Source organism: Poecilia reticulata, chromosome 11 (genome assembly GCF_904066995.2).
Source record: "Poecilia reticulata chromosome 11, P_reticulata-male-v2, whole genome shotgun sequence".
Taxonomy (NCBI): Eukaryota; Metazoa; Chordata; class Actinopteri; order Cyprinodontiformes; family Poeciliidae; genus Poecilia; species Poecilia reticulata.
Genome location: NC_088840.1, coordinates 19,788,318 through 19,807,973, shown reverse-complemented (window position 1 = coordinate 19,807,973; position 19,656 = coordinate 19,788,318). Strand labels below are relative to the sequence as shown.

Here is a 19,656-nt window from a genome sequence, read left to right as displayed (position 1 = left end):
CATTCGGGCCATGATTCTCTCTCTCAGGTCAGTTGCTGCCTCGTTCAGCTCAGATGGTTGGTTCATTACTGGGGCTACATACCCAGTCTCTGGGCGGGGAGTTGTAGTTGACTCCCTTCTGACCTGGCATCCTGGCTCCTTCTTGACCCTTGACCCGACGAGGGTCCCCGTTGTCAATCAGTGTTGCTTCCTAAGTGGACAGTTTGATTTCACAGAAGTTTGATTTACTTGGAGTTACATTATGTTGTTTAAGTGTTCTCTTTATTTTTTTGAGCAGTGTATATATTATATATAATATAATTGATGATGTCCAATTGTATTGTTGACATGTAATGTCCCCCGTTGTCTCCTCCCTTTTTTTTTTTTTCTCTGTTGAATGTGGGTGGGTGGGGTCTCGTTGTTAAAAGAAAAAGCAAATTCAATTCAAGTTACTGTATTTTTATGTACCTTGCTTTGTACTTTTTTGAATAAAAAAATATATATATATATATAAAAAACCAACAAAAAATCAACAAAAGATGTTCAAATTAATGACCCAACAACAATAATAATCTCAGTATTTATTGTTTCAACAAAGTGTTGCGCAATTCTGTGTGTTTCGGTTCCATTACCAAAATAACGAGCAGAGCAGGAGCTTAAAATTAACTAATCAACCACCGCTGTGTTCATGAGAGGTTTATTAATAATTGCAAAACAAATATCAAGCCTGCAAACCTAATATCACATCGGAGGGAATGTTATGTTTTTAACGTAATCTCTGGTCGGCTTGTGGAACGAAGGAGGTTGCCATGGCAACGGCTGTGCTTAAATGACACAGAGAGATGGAAAGTAAAAAGGTGTGAGTAGTTTAGAGTTGATCACCTGTTCAGGTTGTTTTACCTTTATTTATCTTTGCCTTGGTGCATCACAGCCGCTGTAATTTCTGAACATTCAATAAACGACAAACTTGGACTAATTATCTCATTAGTCTGTCAGTATACGTCATTTACAACAAACAAACACGGTAAATACATTTCATTCAGTATTTAACAAACAAATGACTTCTATAGCGATAATTATGTGAAATTAAATGAATTGTCTAGTATAAAAATAGTTTGGTGCTGTCGGGTTCAGAGTCTGAGAGGCTTTTTCTTTATCAATTTGTTTTTTGCCTCTTATTTAGTGGAAATATTGATGTTGATGAGGCTTTCTCCAAAATAATAACCTTTTTCAACCTTTATAGCTCCATTGTTGAAAATGAGGCTTTAACATTCACAAATGACAGTGAAATAAAATCCAGTCCAACATCTGGTTTGAGCTGATTCCTCTGGAACCTGTTGGAGGAAAAATATCCCAACTTCAGAAGATGAGCTATAACCTAACAGAGCTCTGTGGTTCCTCCTGTCAGTATGAGAGTCAGGGTGAGGAGGCGCCATATTAGGAAGCTGCAGGATCTTCAGAACAAACAGGTCATGATGCTGGGCTACTGATTATCCCTCTGTCTTGACACAGGATCAATATAACCAGTTTAAAAGCTAAAATGTATGGTTATATGCCAGACATGGAAAACTGGGATGACTCCATGCCATGATGTTCAGGATTTAGGTCTCATGGCATCTCAAGGTGTCAACATTGCAGCCAGTGGGCTGAGGGAAGAAATACAGCTTTATTTTGTAGCAATTCAAGAGCTACCAGCTTTAATCACTTCACAAAAAAATTAATCAGCACAGAAACTCCAAAGCACACAAAGAAGCTCACAAAGAAGCTATATATATATATATATATATATATATATATATATATATATATATATATATATATATATATATGGATTAGCACCTGTCACTAAAGGGGCAGGCGCTCAAAAAAAAGGGCACATCTAACCGCATTCTAGGACAGAATATTAACAGCCTCTCAGCCTTCAGAGTTTAATAAACAATGATAAATTACAAAATTATGAGATATAAAGCTAAGGAAAATCTCTATATAGAGCATACAACTATGAATATGTAAGATATTTTATTAGTATTTTTTTTCTGTAGGTCTATTTTGTTATAGGAAAGTATTGCAATATTCAAACCCGCAATTTAGCAAGATATGTAAATCAGAGCTGGACCACCAGACCTATTTTGTCTTTACAGAATTACACTATAAAAAATATAAACAAGGGCACAATGCAACCTTTTAGTGACTGTAATCTATAAAAGAGCTGCCTGTTTGCTGCAGAGGAGATGATGATGGTCCATTCAGGAAAGCAGAGCTGCATCAAACTTTAAAATGGAACTGCAGAAAAAAGAAAAAACAAAAGCAAAAATTGAATTGTTAATGCATGTCACCATGAGAAAAGCCTACTGAGTTTTGCTTAAAAAACCTGTTTTAACATTAAAATCACACATTTTTGTCTCATACAAAACAAACTTATTTGCGCATGTCATAAATCTTTTCTTGCTATTCTAAGTTTTTGTTTATGACTAAAAGTTTTGCTTGTGATTCTCACATGACGTCGTTTGCAGGGCCTAAAAAAAGCAACAAAAATTTCTGATGTGTACAAATAAAAGTTTGTTTGGAAAATAACTTTTTAAGTTCACGAGACAAAAATTAGTCAATTAATAAAAAATTTTAAAAAAGTTTTTTAAACAAAACGTTTTGTTTTAGAAAAATTAAATCGTTACAATTCCAAAAGTTTTGATTACAATTTTATTTTACTTAACTGAGGTTAGTTTTTTTTATTGAATAATTGGGAAAAAAAATACTGCTTACTCTGTGAACCAGACCCTAAACTTACTTAAAGTCTAGATTGAGTTTTTTCCCTTCATTAATGACAAACTTTTATTATATACATTATATCTATCATGGTAATTCAGGGTGAGTTATTTTTAATTCTTAATGAATATCCTTGTTGGACTTTTATTTAAGTGGTATTCTCCTTCAAGATACATTTACCTAACGCTGGAATAAATGCAATGTACATTATGCAGCAAAGGAAATTAGAAGACATATATCCATTATGGAGATGAGCGGTTTTGGACGGATGATGTGCCCCTAAAAGCAATACTTAAGAATGACTGCTATTATTAACGATACAGAGAATAAGCTTTTTTGTTATCTAGCTTTGCTAGCAAAGTCGTTAGCTAGCAGCTAGCTAATAGCACAACAACAACAGCCTAATATATGTATGATAAAATACTGAATCGATAGATAAGAACGGTTTTTCCTCACCTGGCTGTCTCCTCCCACTCAGTAGTTCTTCAGAGAAAGGCAGACGCAGAGGCCTGTCAGTGTCTGTTGTATTTCATTACCTCTCTGCTTAAACTGCAACTCCGAGCTGAAGCAGAAACAATACTTTGTTCAACATTTTCCGTCATCTGACTGTAGTAATTTGTAGACCATTAATTGAGGACTCTGACAACAGCTAATCTTTAGCCGGCCGGCATCTTTTATTATTCTGAAGTGTCCTTCACCGGATACCATACATGTGCATATCCCGCCTCTGGTACGGAATGCCCAGAGGACCATAACACACCACATCTCCCCTTCCCCAAAGTAGTGATACAATTTTAAACAAAACATGGACTACCTAACTAACAGCATACAGTCTGTCTGACACTTACAGATCACTGAAAATAGTGAATACTTAAAATAACATACATAATAACAATAACATTTGAAACAGGTTTTAAATGTTCTGCATTATTGGACATAATCTTTGAGCCACGCTGGTGCCTTCACCTCCCTCCATGGATGAACTCTGTTCACATTTTCCCCCACTCTCACTTCTGGTGTAGCTGTCTGTTTTGTGTCCCCCACATTCTCTGTAGGGCTTTGAATGTCTGGTAAGGGTCTGAGATGTGCCTTGTTTCTCCTCACCACGTTTGAATCGGTCTCCACAACATAGGAATGAGGAGTGTTGGCTTCTCTCAGCACTGTAGCCATCTCCTGGGTGTTTTTAATCCAGACAAGCTGACCTGCTTTTAACTCTGGCCTGACCCCCGCTCTATGTCGTTTGTTGTAGGCCAGTGTCTGTGCCTGTTTTAACTCTTTGTCCTTGTCTGCAACTTTCTTTTGGTTTGGCCACTATGGTTTACGTTGACTGGGTCCACATCACAAATAACACTTTCAAAAGTGTAATTTCTACACCATCCAGAGTGGACCAATATAGACACTTCAAAGTGTTGAATTTAACTCTGTAGGAGTTGATGGAGCACTTCCAAATTTGGTGTGCGCTGCTGTGTGCTCGGTTCAATGCGTCAACAATAAACCTAGCTTCAGCAGCTGCTAGCTGCTCCAGGCTCTGAGTTGAAATTGATAAAGTGTCAAAATGATCCAATCGCTCTCCATGGTTCTGAACTGATTTGAATTTGTGTTGTTTCATCATTAGTGATCAGTAGCCTGATGTTTATGTTGTTCCTTGGTTTGTTGTATTTCATTTCTGATAAATTTCAGAATGACATAGTCGCTCTCTGTGGTGGTGAAACTTGTTAGCTCCGCTGTTGCAGGCATGTCCATGTTGTAAAGTTAAATAATCCTGACCTTTATTATTTGGGTATAAAGGACCCGGTCATTGGAACATGGAACATGAGAACAGCTGGCCGAAATTAGCGTTCATAAATCGGATCAACCTTGAGCTAAACACCCCTTACTCCGCGGAGCGCAAATATCCAATATCCAACTTGAAAACAACTTCACTGCAGTCGGTAACACAATAAAAATGCCGGAATAAAGTTTGTTTTGGTCTGTGGCCTTTAAAGATGGCGCTGAGCGACTCCGCGAGACGTAAACGTCATACGCTGTGACATCAGCTCCAAAGCTCTATTGTGCGTTTATACAAGCTGGAGCTAAAATCCTTAGAAAATAGCGATATGTTCTTTAATGATACAAACCACATTATGGTTTGCTTAAAACAGCATTTTGTGTCAGTCTTACTTTTAGTGTGGATTTATGATCAGACAACGCGGTTAGCAAATGTGGTTATTTGCTAACCACATTTAGCAAATAAATCACTAAATGTGGTTATTATCCATTCATTACCACATTCCCTTGTCCCTTCTACCCATTAAGCAGATAATAGCTATAACCAATTTAAAAAAAAATCACTATACCAGTATTTATTTTTAATCAAGATTTATTTGTGATTACATAGTGAAGTCAGGGTGACACAAAAGATCTCAACTGAATTGATACAATTAAAAAAATTATGGGAAATCATTATGGGAAATAATGATCACAAAGCAACAATTATTGCTAAACTACTGAAAGAAGTGCAAGAATGTTGAAGTGAAGTGTAAGAGTGTCTTAAGCAAGAAGGTATGGTGGAAAAACAGACAGAAGATTTTCCAAAACAGATAAAGCTTTGCCAACAGCAGGCACTGATCCTCTGTCCTGGTTGGTTTTTGTATCGTTCACTTCAGTTGATCTCCAGATCAAACAGCTTTATGCAGTCAGACAATCACAGTGAACTGCTGACAGCCAAGCGTTCATATTAATATGAGATAAAATTGCCAGCATGATGAAAATCTGTGACAAATCACAATAATGATTAGGCTGTAAATAAGGCACAATCAAGCATGTTGATGATGTTTAGTAATTGATTCAATTTTACAGTTTCATCAGTGTGACACTTTGCTTAATCCAGTCTAAATTCTGATTACTGTATTTGTCCGTTTGTGTTTATGTGCGTATCAACCACCGTCAAAATGAGACTTTCTTGATTTATTTAAGAAAGAGTCAAGAAATAAAAGCCACCAGCCCATATTCTACATTTAGGGAGTAGGGGAGTTGCAGGGGTGAAGTTGGTGACGTTTGGTTCACATTTCTTACCAGTTGTTGGTAGTAATGCTCCGTTAAGTTTGTTTGCCAACCTCCATTAAGACATAGCAGAAGAAAAACCAAACACAGGAAGTAGATGACAGTGTCACACCTAGCAATGGCGTCAACCACATCTCCCGACCAAGAGAAGAATTTCTGTAAACTCCTCGCTCAGAGTCGCTCTCAGCAGCTGAATGACGCACTCATGAGCTGTCATTCACTGGTGGGAATGTTTAGGCTAAAGGCCACTCAGGCCAGATCTGAAATAATAGTTGTAAATACGGGCACAAGTTGCAACAAACTTAAGAAGGTGTTCTCCAGCGTTAGCCAAATTATAAAGAGGATTGTTTTGTTCAACTTCATTTCTGGCTTTGGATTCATACTGGGACTGCAGCTGTGATTTTGCTTCTCGAACTTCCCTCTCTTGCATTTCCTTCAGTATGGTTTTAAAGTTTTCAAATTCCCTTTTCCTTTCCTCTTCTCTGTCCTCCTCCTTTCTTTCTTTTTATCTCTCCTCCCTTTCCTCTCCTCCTCTCTTGTTTTCTTCTCCCTCTCTTTCTGACTTGCTTTTCTCCATCTTTCTTTCATACTTTTCTTGTATTTCCCTCTCTACTTCTTCTTACTCTTTACGTATTTCTTCTTTTTTCTCCTTCAGGATTCGTTGTTTCTCCTCTTCGATCGCCCCCTCAGCCTCTTGGAACATCTCATTGGTGTAGTGACTTCCTCCATTCCTGTCAACAATGGTTCTGATCTTCTTCAGCAGCTCAGTGACTTGAGGTTTCTTGTCTTTCAGCTTATTGTTGAAGACATGATACTGGTTGTTACATCTGGACACCAGATCCTTCAGTTCTGGGGTTTCAGACAAATAATCCTCAATGGTGCCTTCAAGGGCATCTCCACGAGTGAACAGAACCATGCTGTATCTGTCTGCTGCCTTTCCAAAGATTTCTTGAATCATTTGCACTGATTGTTTTTCTTCTTCTGTGAATCTTTCCACTGCAACGACCACCAGGAAGATGTGGGGTCCAGGAGAAGCGTAGGAGACACAATTACTCAGGTCTTTGATGGTTTTATCTTTTCTAAATCTGGTGTCAAACAGACATGGAGTATCAATGACAGCAACCTGCTGTCCATCCACATTACTGGAGCCTTTGGAGCAGTCAATGGTCAGGGATTTGGTGCTGCATTTGGATTCAAAGCACAGTTGACCCAGGATGGTGTTTCCAGTAGCGCTCTTCCCACTCCCAGTCTTCCCCACCATCACGATCCTCAACTCATTGTTGTTTGTAATTTTTTTTCCTGTGAAGTAGAAAGTTAGAATCTGATCATCATGTTGAACTCAGAGCTCCAGCCTCTGTGTATCTGGGAGAGAGGAAATAATACAGCTGAAACATTAGGAAGCATTGAGGGAATCAAAGAAATGGTGGACAAGATACAGATGAAACCAGATATGTATGAAGTATGTTTTACATTAGTTTTAATTTTCTTTTCATATTTGAAATAATACTAACACAAATGTCAAATTCCCACCTAATTATCAATGTGTCCATATTTATACACAGGCACCAGATTCTATGGAAATTATTTCATATATTGTCAAAGCAGGATGCTGGGATTTAAAGTTATTGCCATTTGTCACCAGCCTGCAGTCTTCAAAATCTCCAGTAGTGTTACAGTCTGGCAGCTTCGTATTATAAACAGTTAAGCTCCAAATTATTTATGCCTATCAAGAGGTGTAGAGTCAACAGTGATCTAATTTATATCACTGTGTTCTTAGAAAACCTCACATGAACTTTCCATCACGGTGCAAAGAACCTCCAGGTTCTGGCTGAGTTTTAATGTCAAGATGTGGTGAAGGAGTTTTACTCTGACTGGAGATCTGCTTCATTTATCAACAATGAAAGAGACAGAATCTAGTTTGTTGTTTTCTGTTCTCCATGTTTTATACTTAGGTTTTTGGAAGAAATTTCCAGTTGTGATTTGTTTTCATATTTATGTAGCCATTGTCATGCCATGTTTATAAGAGCTGAAATTTTACCACTTTCACTATTTAACTATTTAAATAAGCTCTTAAAAATTACCAATGGGTTCTCCAGCATTAACAAAAGGAAGGGTAGGATTATTTTGTTCAGCTTCTTCTCTGGCATCAGATTCATGCTTGGACTGCACAGTGGATTTTGAATCTTGAATTTCTCTCTCCCGGTTTTCTTTCAGGGGTTTCAACTTCTCCTCCATTTCCATCCTCATCTCTTCCTCTGCCTTTATCTTCTCCTCATCCATCTCCTTCTTTTCCCTTCTCCTCTCCTCCTCTCGCTCCACCTTCTCTTTTTCTCTCTCAGCCTGGAACTGCTCCCTCATGCTCTGAATCTCTTTCTCATACTTTTCTTGTATTTTTCTCTCCACTTCTTCTTTCTCTTTACGTATTTTCTCTTCTTTCTCCTTCAGGATTCGTTGTTTCTCCTCTTCTATTTTCCTCTCAGCCTCTTGGAACATCTCATTGGTGTAGTGACTTCCTCCATTCCTGTCAACAATGGTTCTGATCTTCTTCAGCAGCTCAGTGACCTGAGGTTTCTTATCTTTCATCTTATTGTTGAAGACATGATACTGGTTGTTACATCTGGACACCAGATCCTGCAGCTCTGGGCTTTCAGACAAATAATCTTCAATGGTGCCTTCAATGTTGTCTCCACGAGTAAAAAGAACCATGCAGTATCTGTCTGCTGCCTCTCCAAAGAGCTTTTGAATCATTTGCACTGATTGTTTTTCTTCTTCTGTGAATCTGCCAATTGCAACGACCACCAGGAAGATGTGGGGTCCAGGAGAAGCGTAACAGACGCACTGACTCAGGTCTTTGATGGTTTTGTCTTCTTCAGACCTGGTGTCAAACAGACCCGGAGTATCAATGACAGCAACCTGCTGTCCATCCACATTACTGGAGCATTTAGAGCAGTCAATGGTCATGGATTTGGCACTGCATTTGGATTCAAAGCACAATTGACCCAGAATGGTGTTTCCAGTAGCGCTCTTCCCAATCCCAGTCTTCCCCACCATCACGATCCTCAACTCATTGTTGTTTGTAATATTTGTTCCTGTGAAGAAGAAAGTTTGAATCTGAATTAGAATCAACATCATGTTGTACTCAGAACTTTAGCCTCTGTGTATCTGGTAGAGAGGAAATAATACAGCTGCTCTGTGAAGTATGAAAATTGTATTGCTGGCGTTGCCTGCTATTTGCAAGTGATCAACTTGTTGTTTGGAGTCATAGAGGGTGAGTTGTCTGACCAAGCCACAGCAGGGCATTTCCAGACTGCAGTGCTTTTGACAACATTTGAAGAAGCCAGAGTTGATCTCAAGCTCTGGTTGCAACAATTGATATATACACCACACCTGTCTAGTGTGTAACATAACCACTATGTTTGTTTTTTTCCTGGATAAAATACATTTAAAGGTAAATGAATCATATGGTTTGTATAACAGTTGTTATTTCGTTGAAAAAATATTCCGTATTTCCACTTCTAAAACTGATTTTTGGGCAGGTCATATTGTTTTTTTAGGTGTGGCTGACATTAATGTATAAAAAGGGGCGCGTGCGTCGGCGCGCAGCGGCGCAATCAGAGAGGAAGACGCTCACCGTCAGGTCCGTGCAGCGGGAGACTTGAATTGCCTGAATGTTTACAATAAGTTAAAAATCGAAGAAAAGAGATAAAACAGCAATCAAGGTTCGCCCAAGCGCCGCGGATCGAGCGCTTTAGGAGCTGGATTGGAGCTCGCACCCAAGAAACGCCGCCAGGTGCAAGAGGACGCCAATTGGCTAGAGGACGCCGGCGGATCGAGAGGACGCCACCGGGGAGGAAAAGAAAGACATTCCCGATGAGATCTGGACTTTACGTTTCTTTTTGGGGGATTTTTGGTGGTCCTTTTTCTAATTTTTTGGGGAGGGGTTTTTTGACGTGTTGGATTTTTCGTTTTGGATTGGGACTTTGGATTAAAAGGGAGAAAGGCTCCCAGGATATGGAACTCTTTTGTGGACAATACTCGCAGTAATAAGGATCGAGAGTTTTGAACATTTATCTATTTGGGTTTCTTTACTGACATGAACTGAGTGAATTAAATCTATCCTAAATTTATTTGGAGTAATTTTTGGTTACTGATTTATTTATCAAGATAAAGATTATTTTCTTAGTTTGTGGTTTTTTGTAATAAATCATTGTGGCTAAAAGTCAAACAAAATTTCATTCTGAGTGGTTGACTATTTATTTTTGTTGTCAATTTAACTGGTGTAACATATTTTACCTGATGCCTGTGAAGTATCCCCCTTGTGTGTATTTGTGAGTTCCGCTTTAAATAGAAGCCAAATTTTACAAGTGGACATTCTCTGACATCAAGCAAATTAAACGTTCATCAGGAATAGAACAGGACAGGCGACTTCCTCCTTTGGCCTCCATGGCCAGTAAAACACTGAGACGAGCTCTATGACAGTTGTTGAACTTTTCCTGTATAAAGACATCAGGATTGATTTTGTCTATATATCACAGGTGTCAAAGTCCAGTCCTCAAGGGCCACTGTCCTGCAACTTATAGATGTGCCTCTGCTGCACCACACCTGAATAGAATAATTTGGTGATTAGCAAGGCTCTGGAGAACATATCTACACAAGGAGGAGGTAATTAAGCCGTTTCATTCCAGTGTTTTGTACCTCTGGCACATCTATAACCTGCTGGACAGCGGTACTGGAGAACTGGAGTTTGACACCCCTGCTATATATGGTATAAAGAAATAATCAGCTACTCCAGCGAGCATTAATGAATTTTGATTGACAATTCAGATGTTGATTATAGCTCCTCATAATTAATTATGAGTAGGCTAATTGATGAATAAACTGCTTACTTGCTTAACTCCTTCCCTCTTTTTATGTGCCTCAGAAACATCCTGCTGTGCTGTATAATGATCAATATATGTAAAATGAAAAATAAGGAAACTTCCATAAGAAAGTCTTCCAACATTCTTCTCTCTGGTCATTTACGCACAAATACACAGTTAGTGAGATCCCAATCCATGTGGTCACTCCGGATGCATTGAAGTACCAAATCTGAATAATGCATTCAAAGCAGGAGGCGTGAAATATGACCACTGTATATAATGTTAGGGGCTGAACTGGACCTTAGCACCAAATTTTTTGTAACTTATTAGGTTTTAGCATGTACAATTGTAATGCAATAGTGGTAGACTACATTGGTAAGACCCACTGAAGGCCCAGGAATCAAATGCACGACCCGCCACTGGTATGGAGGGCTAGTGAACAACTTTATGGACTGCTGCAGCAGAAACCATCTCCTACTAAATGTAGTCAAGGTTAATAAGATGGTAACTGACTTTAGGAGATGGAAACCTGCACACCAACCCATCAGTTTGATGGAGGTGGTGGGCAGCTTCAAATACCTTGGTGTGCTCTTAGACAACAAACTAGACATGGAGGATCAACACAGATGCTTTGTTCAAGATGGGGATTAGCAGCCCCCTTCATAAAAAGGATTTGGTCCTTCAACACATGCAGGAAGTTGCTGGACATATTGTACCAGAATGTGGTCACAAGTGCCAAAAAAATGTGTGCTGTGGTGTTTGAGGAAGCAACATAAAAGGCAACAAACTGATTCACAAATAAGGTAAAATTATAGATCACAAAATGAAGGCACTGGAGACAGACAGGAGGTCTCTGAAGAAGCTGGTCTCCGTCATGGACAAACCATCACATTCACTACCTGATAATATACTCTGCCTTCTTTATAATATGTAATCTGTATATATGTTGTGTTTAAGTCTTTTGTTTGTACACATGTGGAAATACATGAGCTTTTAATACAGCGGTTTTTAATATTGTGTAAATGTTGAAGATTTTGGGGGCTTCCTTTGTTGTTTTTTTAATCCATCTTAAACTGCATATACTTTTTGTTTTCTGTTTGAATTATCTGTTGCTTTTGTGAGTAGACAAAAGCATTTATTTTCATGCTGTCTAATTTTTTTTTATTTGATACAGTATTTGCTTACACTACAGTGTTTATTCATTTCATATCTGTCTGTTGGTCCAACCAATAAATATTACCATGATCAAATTTTGAGTGAAACACCTGTCCCACCCAATCTCTATAAATCCTGCCATGTGCAGGTGAGTTTCCTGTAGCATTTTATATCAGGTGTGTTAGATGTGATTGAACCTTTCTCCTTTTAGCTTCATGATCCTTTGCATTCTAACTTGTAATATCAACATCCGTGTTGGCTGGAGTTATTGTGGTAATGACAAAAACTAAGTAAAGATGAGAAACTACCAGCACTACCCCTAATGCTGGTAGTGAAGTTTACTACCAGCATTAGGGGTGCACCAATTTATCAACCAGCCGATTTATCAGTGCCGATTTCCTTAATTTTGGGACATCGGTGATCAGCCAATTTTTACATGTGAAGCCAATCTTATCCCCCGATCTTATGCACCAATCTTTGGCAAAGGTCTATGAATCAACCACTGTCCTCTTTTGTTGTCTGTTGACAAAGGTTGGACTGTAAGACCGGCCCACCAAGTTATGTCTGCACATTTTAGTTACCTTACTGTTGCCAACTCAACAATTTTCTTGCTATATTGAGCAACATTTCATACAAAAAAAAATTGGTATAGGCCAAAGTCTGAATCGGCAGGTTAAGCTTTTTAAAAGATCAGTAATTAGCAATCGGCCAGAAAACTGCAATCGGTGCATCCCTAAAAAATTATAAAATTATTATATATTAATTTCCGGGATAAAAGTAGTTTTAAATTCTTGCCGGTACTATTATATGGTTCATTGTGCGACCAAAACAAATAAAATCATAAATATTTTACTGTACCACAGGCTCCCTGTGTGGATAACACAGAAGTAGAAGCACTTCACAATGTGGAAAAAAAATTTGGTTCTGCACTATGAGGTGGAAAGTAACAAGTTTCATTTACATCTATTGCTGAAATTATAATTTGTCCTTTAAGTTGTTTACAAAACCCAAACATTTACTTTGATTAGAATTTGTTTTGAATAGTTATTTGTATTGACTAAAACTGATCACATAACAAAATTTCCTTTGTGATGAGCAGAACTTTTGATCATCATAAAGTAACAAAAGTAAAAGTGTAATGAGATACTTGTTACTTTTAATAACTTGTATTTAAGTGCAATTTTAAAAAAATCAAAAATGACTTCTGCCTCACTGTCTTTTGAACAAATTAGTTTTTGTTTCTGCATTTTTCAAGTTTTGCTTTCACTTGAATTTAAAAATTCACTGACCCGCATTGTTTTCTCAGTTTTTATTTCAAAGTCTATAAATGATAAGCAATTTTATAAGTGTAAGCAGAATTTGTCTGTGTACCACCTGTGGAAAATGTCCTAGTCCATAAATCAAACGCATCAGTTCGATCAGGAACCACCGTCTTTTATAAGATGCGCATACTATAACCTATCCTATCATTTAATACCAGTGAAATATCCAGTCATAAGTTAATAAGCAGTTGTTTTTAACGTGTGCCGTGCTGTTTTAATTGAGCAAAATAACTTGAAACACTAGATAATCTCCGTTTGTTTTTAATTGGGACATTTTGTAATAAGGAGACAGACATACCGTAGTAGAGTACGGTTTGAAGGCTGCTGACGAAAGCTACGAGCCACAGGAGGTGGGGTGGAGGCTCGGGGGAGAGAGAAGTGGAGGGGGGAGAGAAAGAGACGGGCACAGATAGTTCAGAAACAATTCGGAATAAAAAAAAAACTATTTATGAACAGAGTTCATAAGTTTTATTACCGCGGACCGGTCAAGACTTGGAAAATTTTGCTGCGCGGGGGTTGCGTGCGTGAGGCGGTGTTGGTGTTCCCGCTAAATCCTGAATATACCCAATTTGGGTTGTCTTGGAGTTTTTATCGCAACCTGTGGGTTTTTTCCTGTCTGGAAACGAGAATACGACCTGCTGAATGTGACAGGTAGCCAATCAAAAAGCGCGGTGACGTAAGAACAGAGGGGAATCCCAAACAGCTGACATATCGCGCAACTGAGTCCGGTGGATATCGGAGATGATATGTGGAAATGTTTAATATTAAATCTAAAGGCCATTATTATGTTTATTCAGTTAAAAATGTTAACTATGAAAAAACATTCACCTCCAAATCATAGTGCAGCAAATAGAGCCTTAACTTGCATTTAAATTACAGATATATGTTGCCTGTATTCTGACTATCAGAGCTACCTCAACAGATTTTCTTACCATAGCTCCATGATTTGGAGGCTCCAGTCGTCTTTTATCCACCGCCTTTTCTTTTTGTTACGTCTTTTATCTCTTAAAATGACTCCACAAACTATCACTATTGCTTCTACATCATCATCGGCTTTTGGTTATTCTAAATTCCCGCTATGTTGGGGGTTTTACTGGATTATCCTCTGGAATCGGAATTTTCGTGACTGGAATCATGTTGCTCCTTTAACTCACGATAATGATTAACGGGAGCCGTGAGCTTGTTTCTCTGCAACGAAACGGTCCCATCTGGGGACGTGATGGGAGACAATGACACCCGAAGTGTTGCCTATATCCTGTTGAGACGCTTTACCAGGTCGAGAAAGAGTCACACGCTGTTAGACAAAGGCCCATAGTAATGAGTTACATGTTTGATTCTGTTAGACACCAAGGTCCATTTCTCACGAAAAAGAAACGTTTTCCCAGGCCACAGAGACATGGTGTGATTTCAGGGAGTGTCTTCAGTCCATATAATCAGCTACCCTCCTCTTTCTCCTCAGACGCTACAGACTTTTTAGAAACTCTTCTCGGATGTAATGGTAAAAGCGTCTCCTTTCAGCGCTGAAAGTGAATAAAATAAGTAAAGTCTGAATGCTTTTCTTTGTTGATTTTATGCTACGTGTGTCAATACAAATTATGATTCATTGATCGGGATTTCCATTCCCAACAGTTGGTAGCAGAGGATGGTTTTGTGTTGACACATGAGCGGAGATTGGACTGGCCGTTCAGGCGCAGACTTTCCGGAACAGTACTCTGGTGTGGGGCCCACATGAAAGGTAAGGACATTTGTTCCTTAATATACACCATTGTACTGTTTCTCAGGTCTGTATAAATTTCAGTTATCAGCCGTTGTCTGTACTGTTTCCCAGGTTTGTCTAAATTTCATACATTTCTGTTCAAATTGCGTTTACATGTTTAACTGTTCATAGGAGTATAGACAAGAAAAAGTAGATTTAGGTGTGAAGAAACAGTAGTTTTTAGGTGTGAAGAAATAAAGTAGTTTTTAGGTGTGAAGATTTAGGTGTTAAGGTTGATTGGCTTGCAGTGGGAACTGGCCGTCCCCCGCTTTTCCTGGACGCGGGAAAAGTTAAGGCTAGGTTTTGTCGGTTTTATCCTCGGGGAGTACTGCCCTCGGAAAAGAACGCGTTAGCCAATCTGAGACTTACTCAAGAAACACAAAAGTGTTGAGAGGGTCCACCATAGGATAAGAATGAGATAAGGTTGATCGCGATCTGATCCTCTGTAGAGTAATAAGAGTTAAGAGGACAAAAATAGGAGCTGAAAAGCGTGGATCCATTTCTGTGTGTGTGTCTGTCAGCTGTGTGTGTATGTCAGCTGTGTGTGTAAACTTCTGCCACTGAGCAGACGTTATGTGTTTAAATGTACTCTTTTCTGTTTATTGCAATGTGTTTTAAAACCATGGTCAACATTGGGAAATTATAATTTGTGGGAGGTTTTTGATTTTGTCTGCTGGGTTTGATTTTCTGCTGTGTTTGATTTCCTCACCGCCGTGCGAGCGAAACTGCAAAAAAAAACAAGAGAAAAGAGAGAAGAAGTGATTTTTGAGCCTAAATTTTGAGCCTAAACAGATGGAGGGTGAACTTGAAAAGGAAAAAATACGATCCAAAGTGGGGCATCAGGTCATAGATTACACTCTGAGAGCAAATAGAAGCATTAATAACTTATTTGGCAGAGCATGATGAATATCAAAATAAGGGAAAAAGAGAAAAACAAAATAAAAAGGATAGAATACCTGGTGCAGATGAAAGGAGGTGACCTGTTAAACAGACAGCCTTCGGGGTAATACTGGCTGAAAGGAATAAATGACGCTAAGGGAAAACTGATTGGAACTAAACTAATCTGAAACTTGGTCACCTTAAAATACATAAAGAGGGAACTGAATTGGTAAATAAATATGAGTATGTGTTTGAGTCAAAGGGTGATTATGAAACAGCTCTAGATTCAATTACATTGGTTGCAACATATTCTTGTCTCAAAGACAATTAATGATTCTAAATCTAAATAATTCGGTTACCTCACTTCAAAGTGGGAAATAATATGTTTGAAAAGGAGTAATCACATTTCAGCTTTGGTTTAAAACCAGACAGCATTTATTACGAGACTGTTTCATTTAGTTTGACGTGTTTTATTTTATTTTCATTTTTATCAATATGATTGTTGTTTTTATATTCTAATAACAAAACTAACTAACTTACTAACTAACTAACTGCTGCTTTCGAAACACATGCATGTCTTGGTAGAAAGGCACAAATTGGATATGATGAAACTTCTAAAAACAAACTGATTGGACAACAATGGGCTCACAACACTTGTGTGCCTTAAATTTTGATTGAACTGATGCATAAATTCAAGTCCAACAGAACATTTGATTTGAAACGCAATGACATCTTACAGTACTGCACAATATTTGTCTACATTTTTTTCTCCTCTGCCAAAGCATACCTGTAAATCTTAAATGTTAGAGTAACTATGTTCAGAGTTTCTGAGTCAACACTCTTTGTACAGGAAATATGAAACAGAAACAGTTTTTATGCAATATTTTATTGAATGTTCATCTATGCTTGAAGTATTAGAAAATAAATGACATAAGACAAACTTAACTTTCCCATTCTTACAATGCAAGAAAATTAAGGTCTTACTCAACTGTACCTACTAGGTTCCTTTTGAGAAAAGAAGAACAATCAACTCACAAATTTAGAACATTTTAGTTCTTTAACATGTCTACCATAAAAGCACTATGATTCACTTTTCCAAAGCACAAATTTTACCTTTGTGGTAATATGATCAGCACTTGGCTTTACATTTCATAAATGCTGAATTTTGAAACTGGACAAGTTTCACAGAGTAAAGAACTGTTCACAGTCTCCTGGGAAATGTGTCCTCTAATTTCCATGCGTTTAATTAGTGGCGGGGGAAGCCCGTGACGTAATTATTCTTATTTGGACTTGTGCACTCTTGGGGAGACATTCAGATGGTTTGGATTATGTGCAGTGTTTTTTTTTTTTTGTTTTGTTTTTTTTGTCGTATTGGAGTGGGATGCTTTTGGTTTTAGCGATATAGGGTAAGTGTCAAGTTTTTAATCTGCACTTGTGACATGTTGGGCAGATGTCCCCTTGTAGGTTTTAGCGGCGTTTCACCGCGTTGTTTACTAGTGTGGAGGTAATGCGGGTAGAGCTTCCTTCTTCCCCTTTCCCTTCATCAGCTCGGGAGCATTCCGTGGTTTCAAGGGGGTGACAGCCTGCTGGTTGCCTTTATCGTACCACTGGTTTAAAAACACATCGCCATGCCTCACGAAGACTAGGGTTGTGGTGCCTCAGCTCCCCTCCTTTTGCACTTTTGAGTTTGTCTTTGTTTTGGCACCTCAACACTTCCATATGCACTCATACAACACATCCAAGCATTTGCATTACACCACTGATACTGACATCCACAATCCATTGTTGTTTTTGTTAATAAATATTCATTTTTCTACACTTTAACCCCTGCATGGTCTCCCGTTTTTGTTATGACCTTGAGCCAGTCGTAACACTATACATATTCAATAAATTGGAATATCCAAAAAAATTAGGCTTGTTAGATTAAAAGTATCTTTTGAAAATAATATTTAAACAAGTATTAAGTATTTTCATTAAGCCCCCTGTTTTAAAGTTTGCCACTTTAAAGTTTGCCCCCTGTTTTAATACAACCCATTGTTTGATTTTAAATGCCATGTTTTTTATATATTCTTTAAAACATCCATCTGTGTGTAATTAATCCATATAATGTGTTTCAACTAGTTATAAAGTTTCTAAAAATAAATGGGCTTTTCAATAACATTCTAACTTATTGAATGAGTCTGTATATTTTTGTTGGATATTTTCTACATCAGAATAAACTCAGCATTTAGTTATCCTGACTTACCATAGTTGGAGGTATTTCTTGGGGTGAAGTCGTTGCTGGCCATGATCAGTCAGAGAGAGAGAGCAGTGTGGACACTCCAGCAGCAGTGAAGTGATGAATACAAGTTTGCAAGTCTTGAACAGTTTTGACTGGCTCTGTCTACTGTTTTATGTCCTTTGCTTGGCTGACAATGTAGTACACACCCTAGACTTGTTAATCAGTAAGGATGTAAATATTACTAAGGTCTCTGTAACCGATGTCACCCTGCTGGTCATTGCTTTGCCTTTGACAGTTCAGTCGTCATTGATTCACTTAGCAAAACACCTACAAAACATTCTTTCACAGACAACATATCAGAAACGTTTAATCAATTCTCCTCCACCTTACCTCTCTGCTGTAACCCAGTAGATGAATTGGTAGATAACTTATAGCTAGGCTATAAATGTAGGTTTTGATTGGCTCTGTCTACTGTTTTTGTGCTTCACTTGGCTGACAATCAAGGACACACTATAGATTTGAAAATCAGTAAGGGTGTGAATATTTCCAAAGTCTCTGTAACTAATGTTGCCCAGCTGGTCGTTGCTCTGTCTTTGACAGTTGAATCTCTATTGACTCACTTAACAGGACAGTTACAAAATGTTCTTTCACAGACGACACAAAATAAACTTAATCAATTCTACTCCTCAACCTCGTCTCCATAATGTGACTGTGACAGCCGACCCTACTGTCACACAGACCTTAATGGTAACTGTTTGTTTTGTTCATCCTTAATATTAATTTAGACATTAATTAGTGAATAGTTTAGATTTTTATTTTTGAAAATTATTTTCATTAGCTTGACTTTTTAGTTAACTATTTGAAGTGCACACATTTAGTTAACTTTGTCAGTTCTTTATATTTTTGTTAAAAGCAACAAATTAATTTATTTGTTTTGAGTTACCAGTTTCCTTTGGAGCTGCTGCTGGAGGGTCACAGAAGAGCTCCAGCTAATTGACATCCATATATGGCTGGCAAACCTCCTCAGCGGGCCGTTCCATTTGTTTGCCAGAGGACGGGGAAATTTGGTTTTCTTTAACTTAATTTGACCAGTTCTTTAATGTCTCTTCTATTTGGTAGTTTCAGTCCAATGTTTGTTTAATTTAAAGATTTGGTGTTGTATTGATTAGTATTTGTTTAAGTTTTTGTATGTTTAATCACCCCTTGTGTATCAGCTGTGGTCTGATCAGCCACTATTTAAGCTCCCCTCATGTCTTGTTTGTTAGGTCAGTTTTGTGCTCGAGTTCTTTGTGTTACTACCTGAGTTGGAGTTTGTTATGTTGACCTCAGTTTTTGGGCCCAGTTCTTCATTGTTTAATTATTTTTGAACTTTTTTGTAATAAATTAAGATTATTTTTGGATTCCATTCAGCGTCTCTCTGGCTGGTTTATGCAAGAACTCTCACAGTGACCCAGTAGATGAGCTGGTAGATAACTTAAATAGATTTGTAGCTTCACTGTAATATAAATGTAGGTTGGTTTTCCCCTAGCTCTTCTATTTCTTCTCCAGATTTACAGTAAATGGGAGCACTATGGGAAAACACTGCAATAAACAGCAAACAAAAGTGAAATTAAAACAAGCTACATGATGGTCTGAATGTCCAAGCTTTGTTCTCTATCTGAGCCAAATATATTTAATTCC

At 38.0% G+C, this 19,656-nt stretch overlaps 1 protein-coding gene across 1 annotated transcript; it reads right to left on the bottom strand.

The window, feature by feature from the left end:
• Window positions 1–6,403: 6,403 nt before the first annotated feature.
• LOC145553828 (GTPase IMAP family member 8-like) lies at window positions 6,404–18,043 on the bottom strand. The gene is made up of 3 exons (XM_081612834.1): window positions 18,001–18,043; window positions 7,866–8,873; window positions 6,404–7,083 (listed from the first exon to the last, which is right to left on the bottom strand). Exons 1-3 carry the CDS (start codon window positions 18,041–18,043, stop codon window positions 6,404–6,406), a joined length of 1,731 nt encoding a protein of 576 aa, XP_081468960.1.
• Between the last annotated feature and the right edge of the window lie 1,613 nt (window positions 18,044–19,656).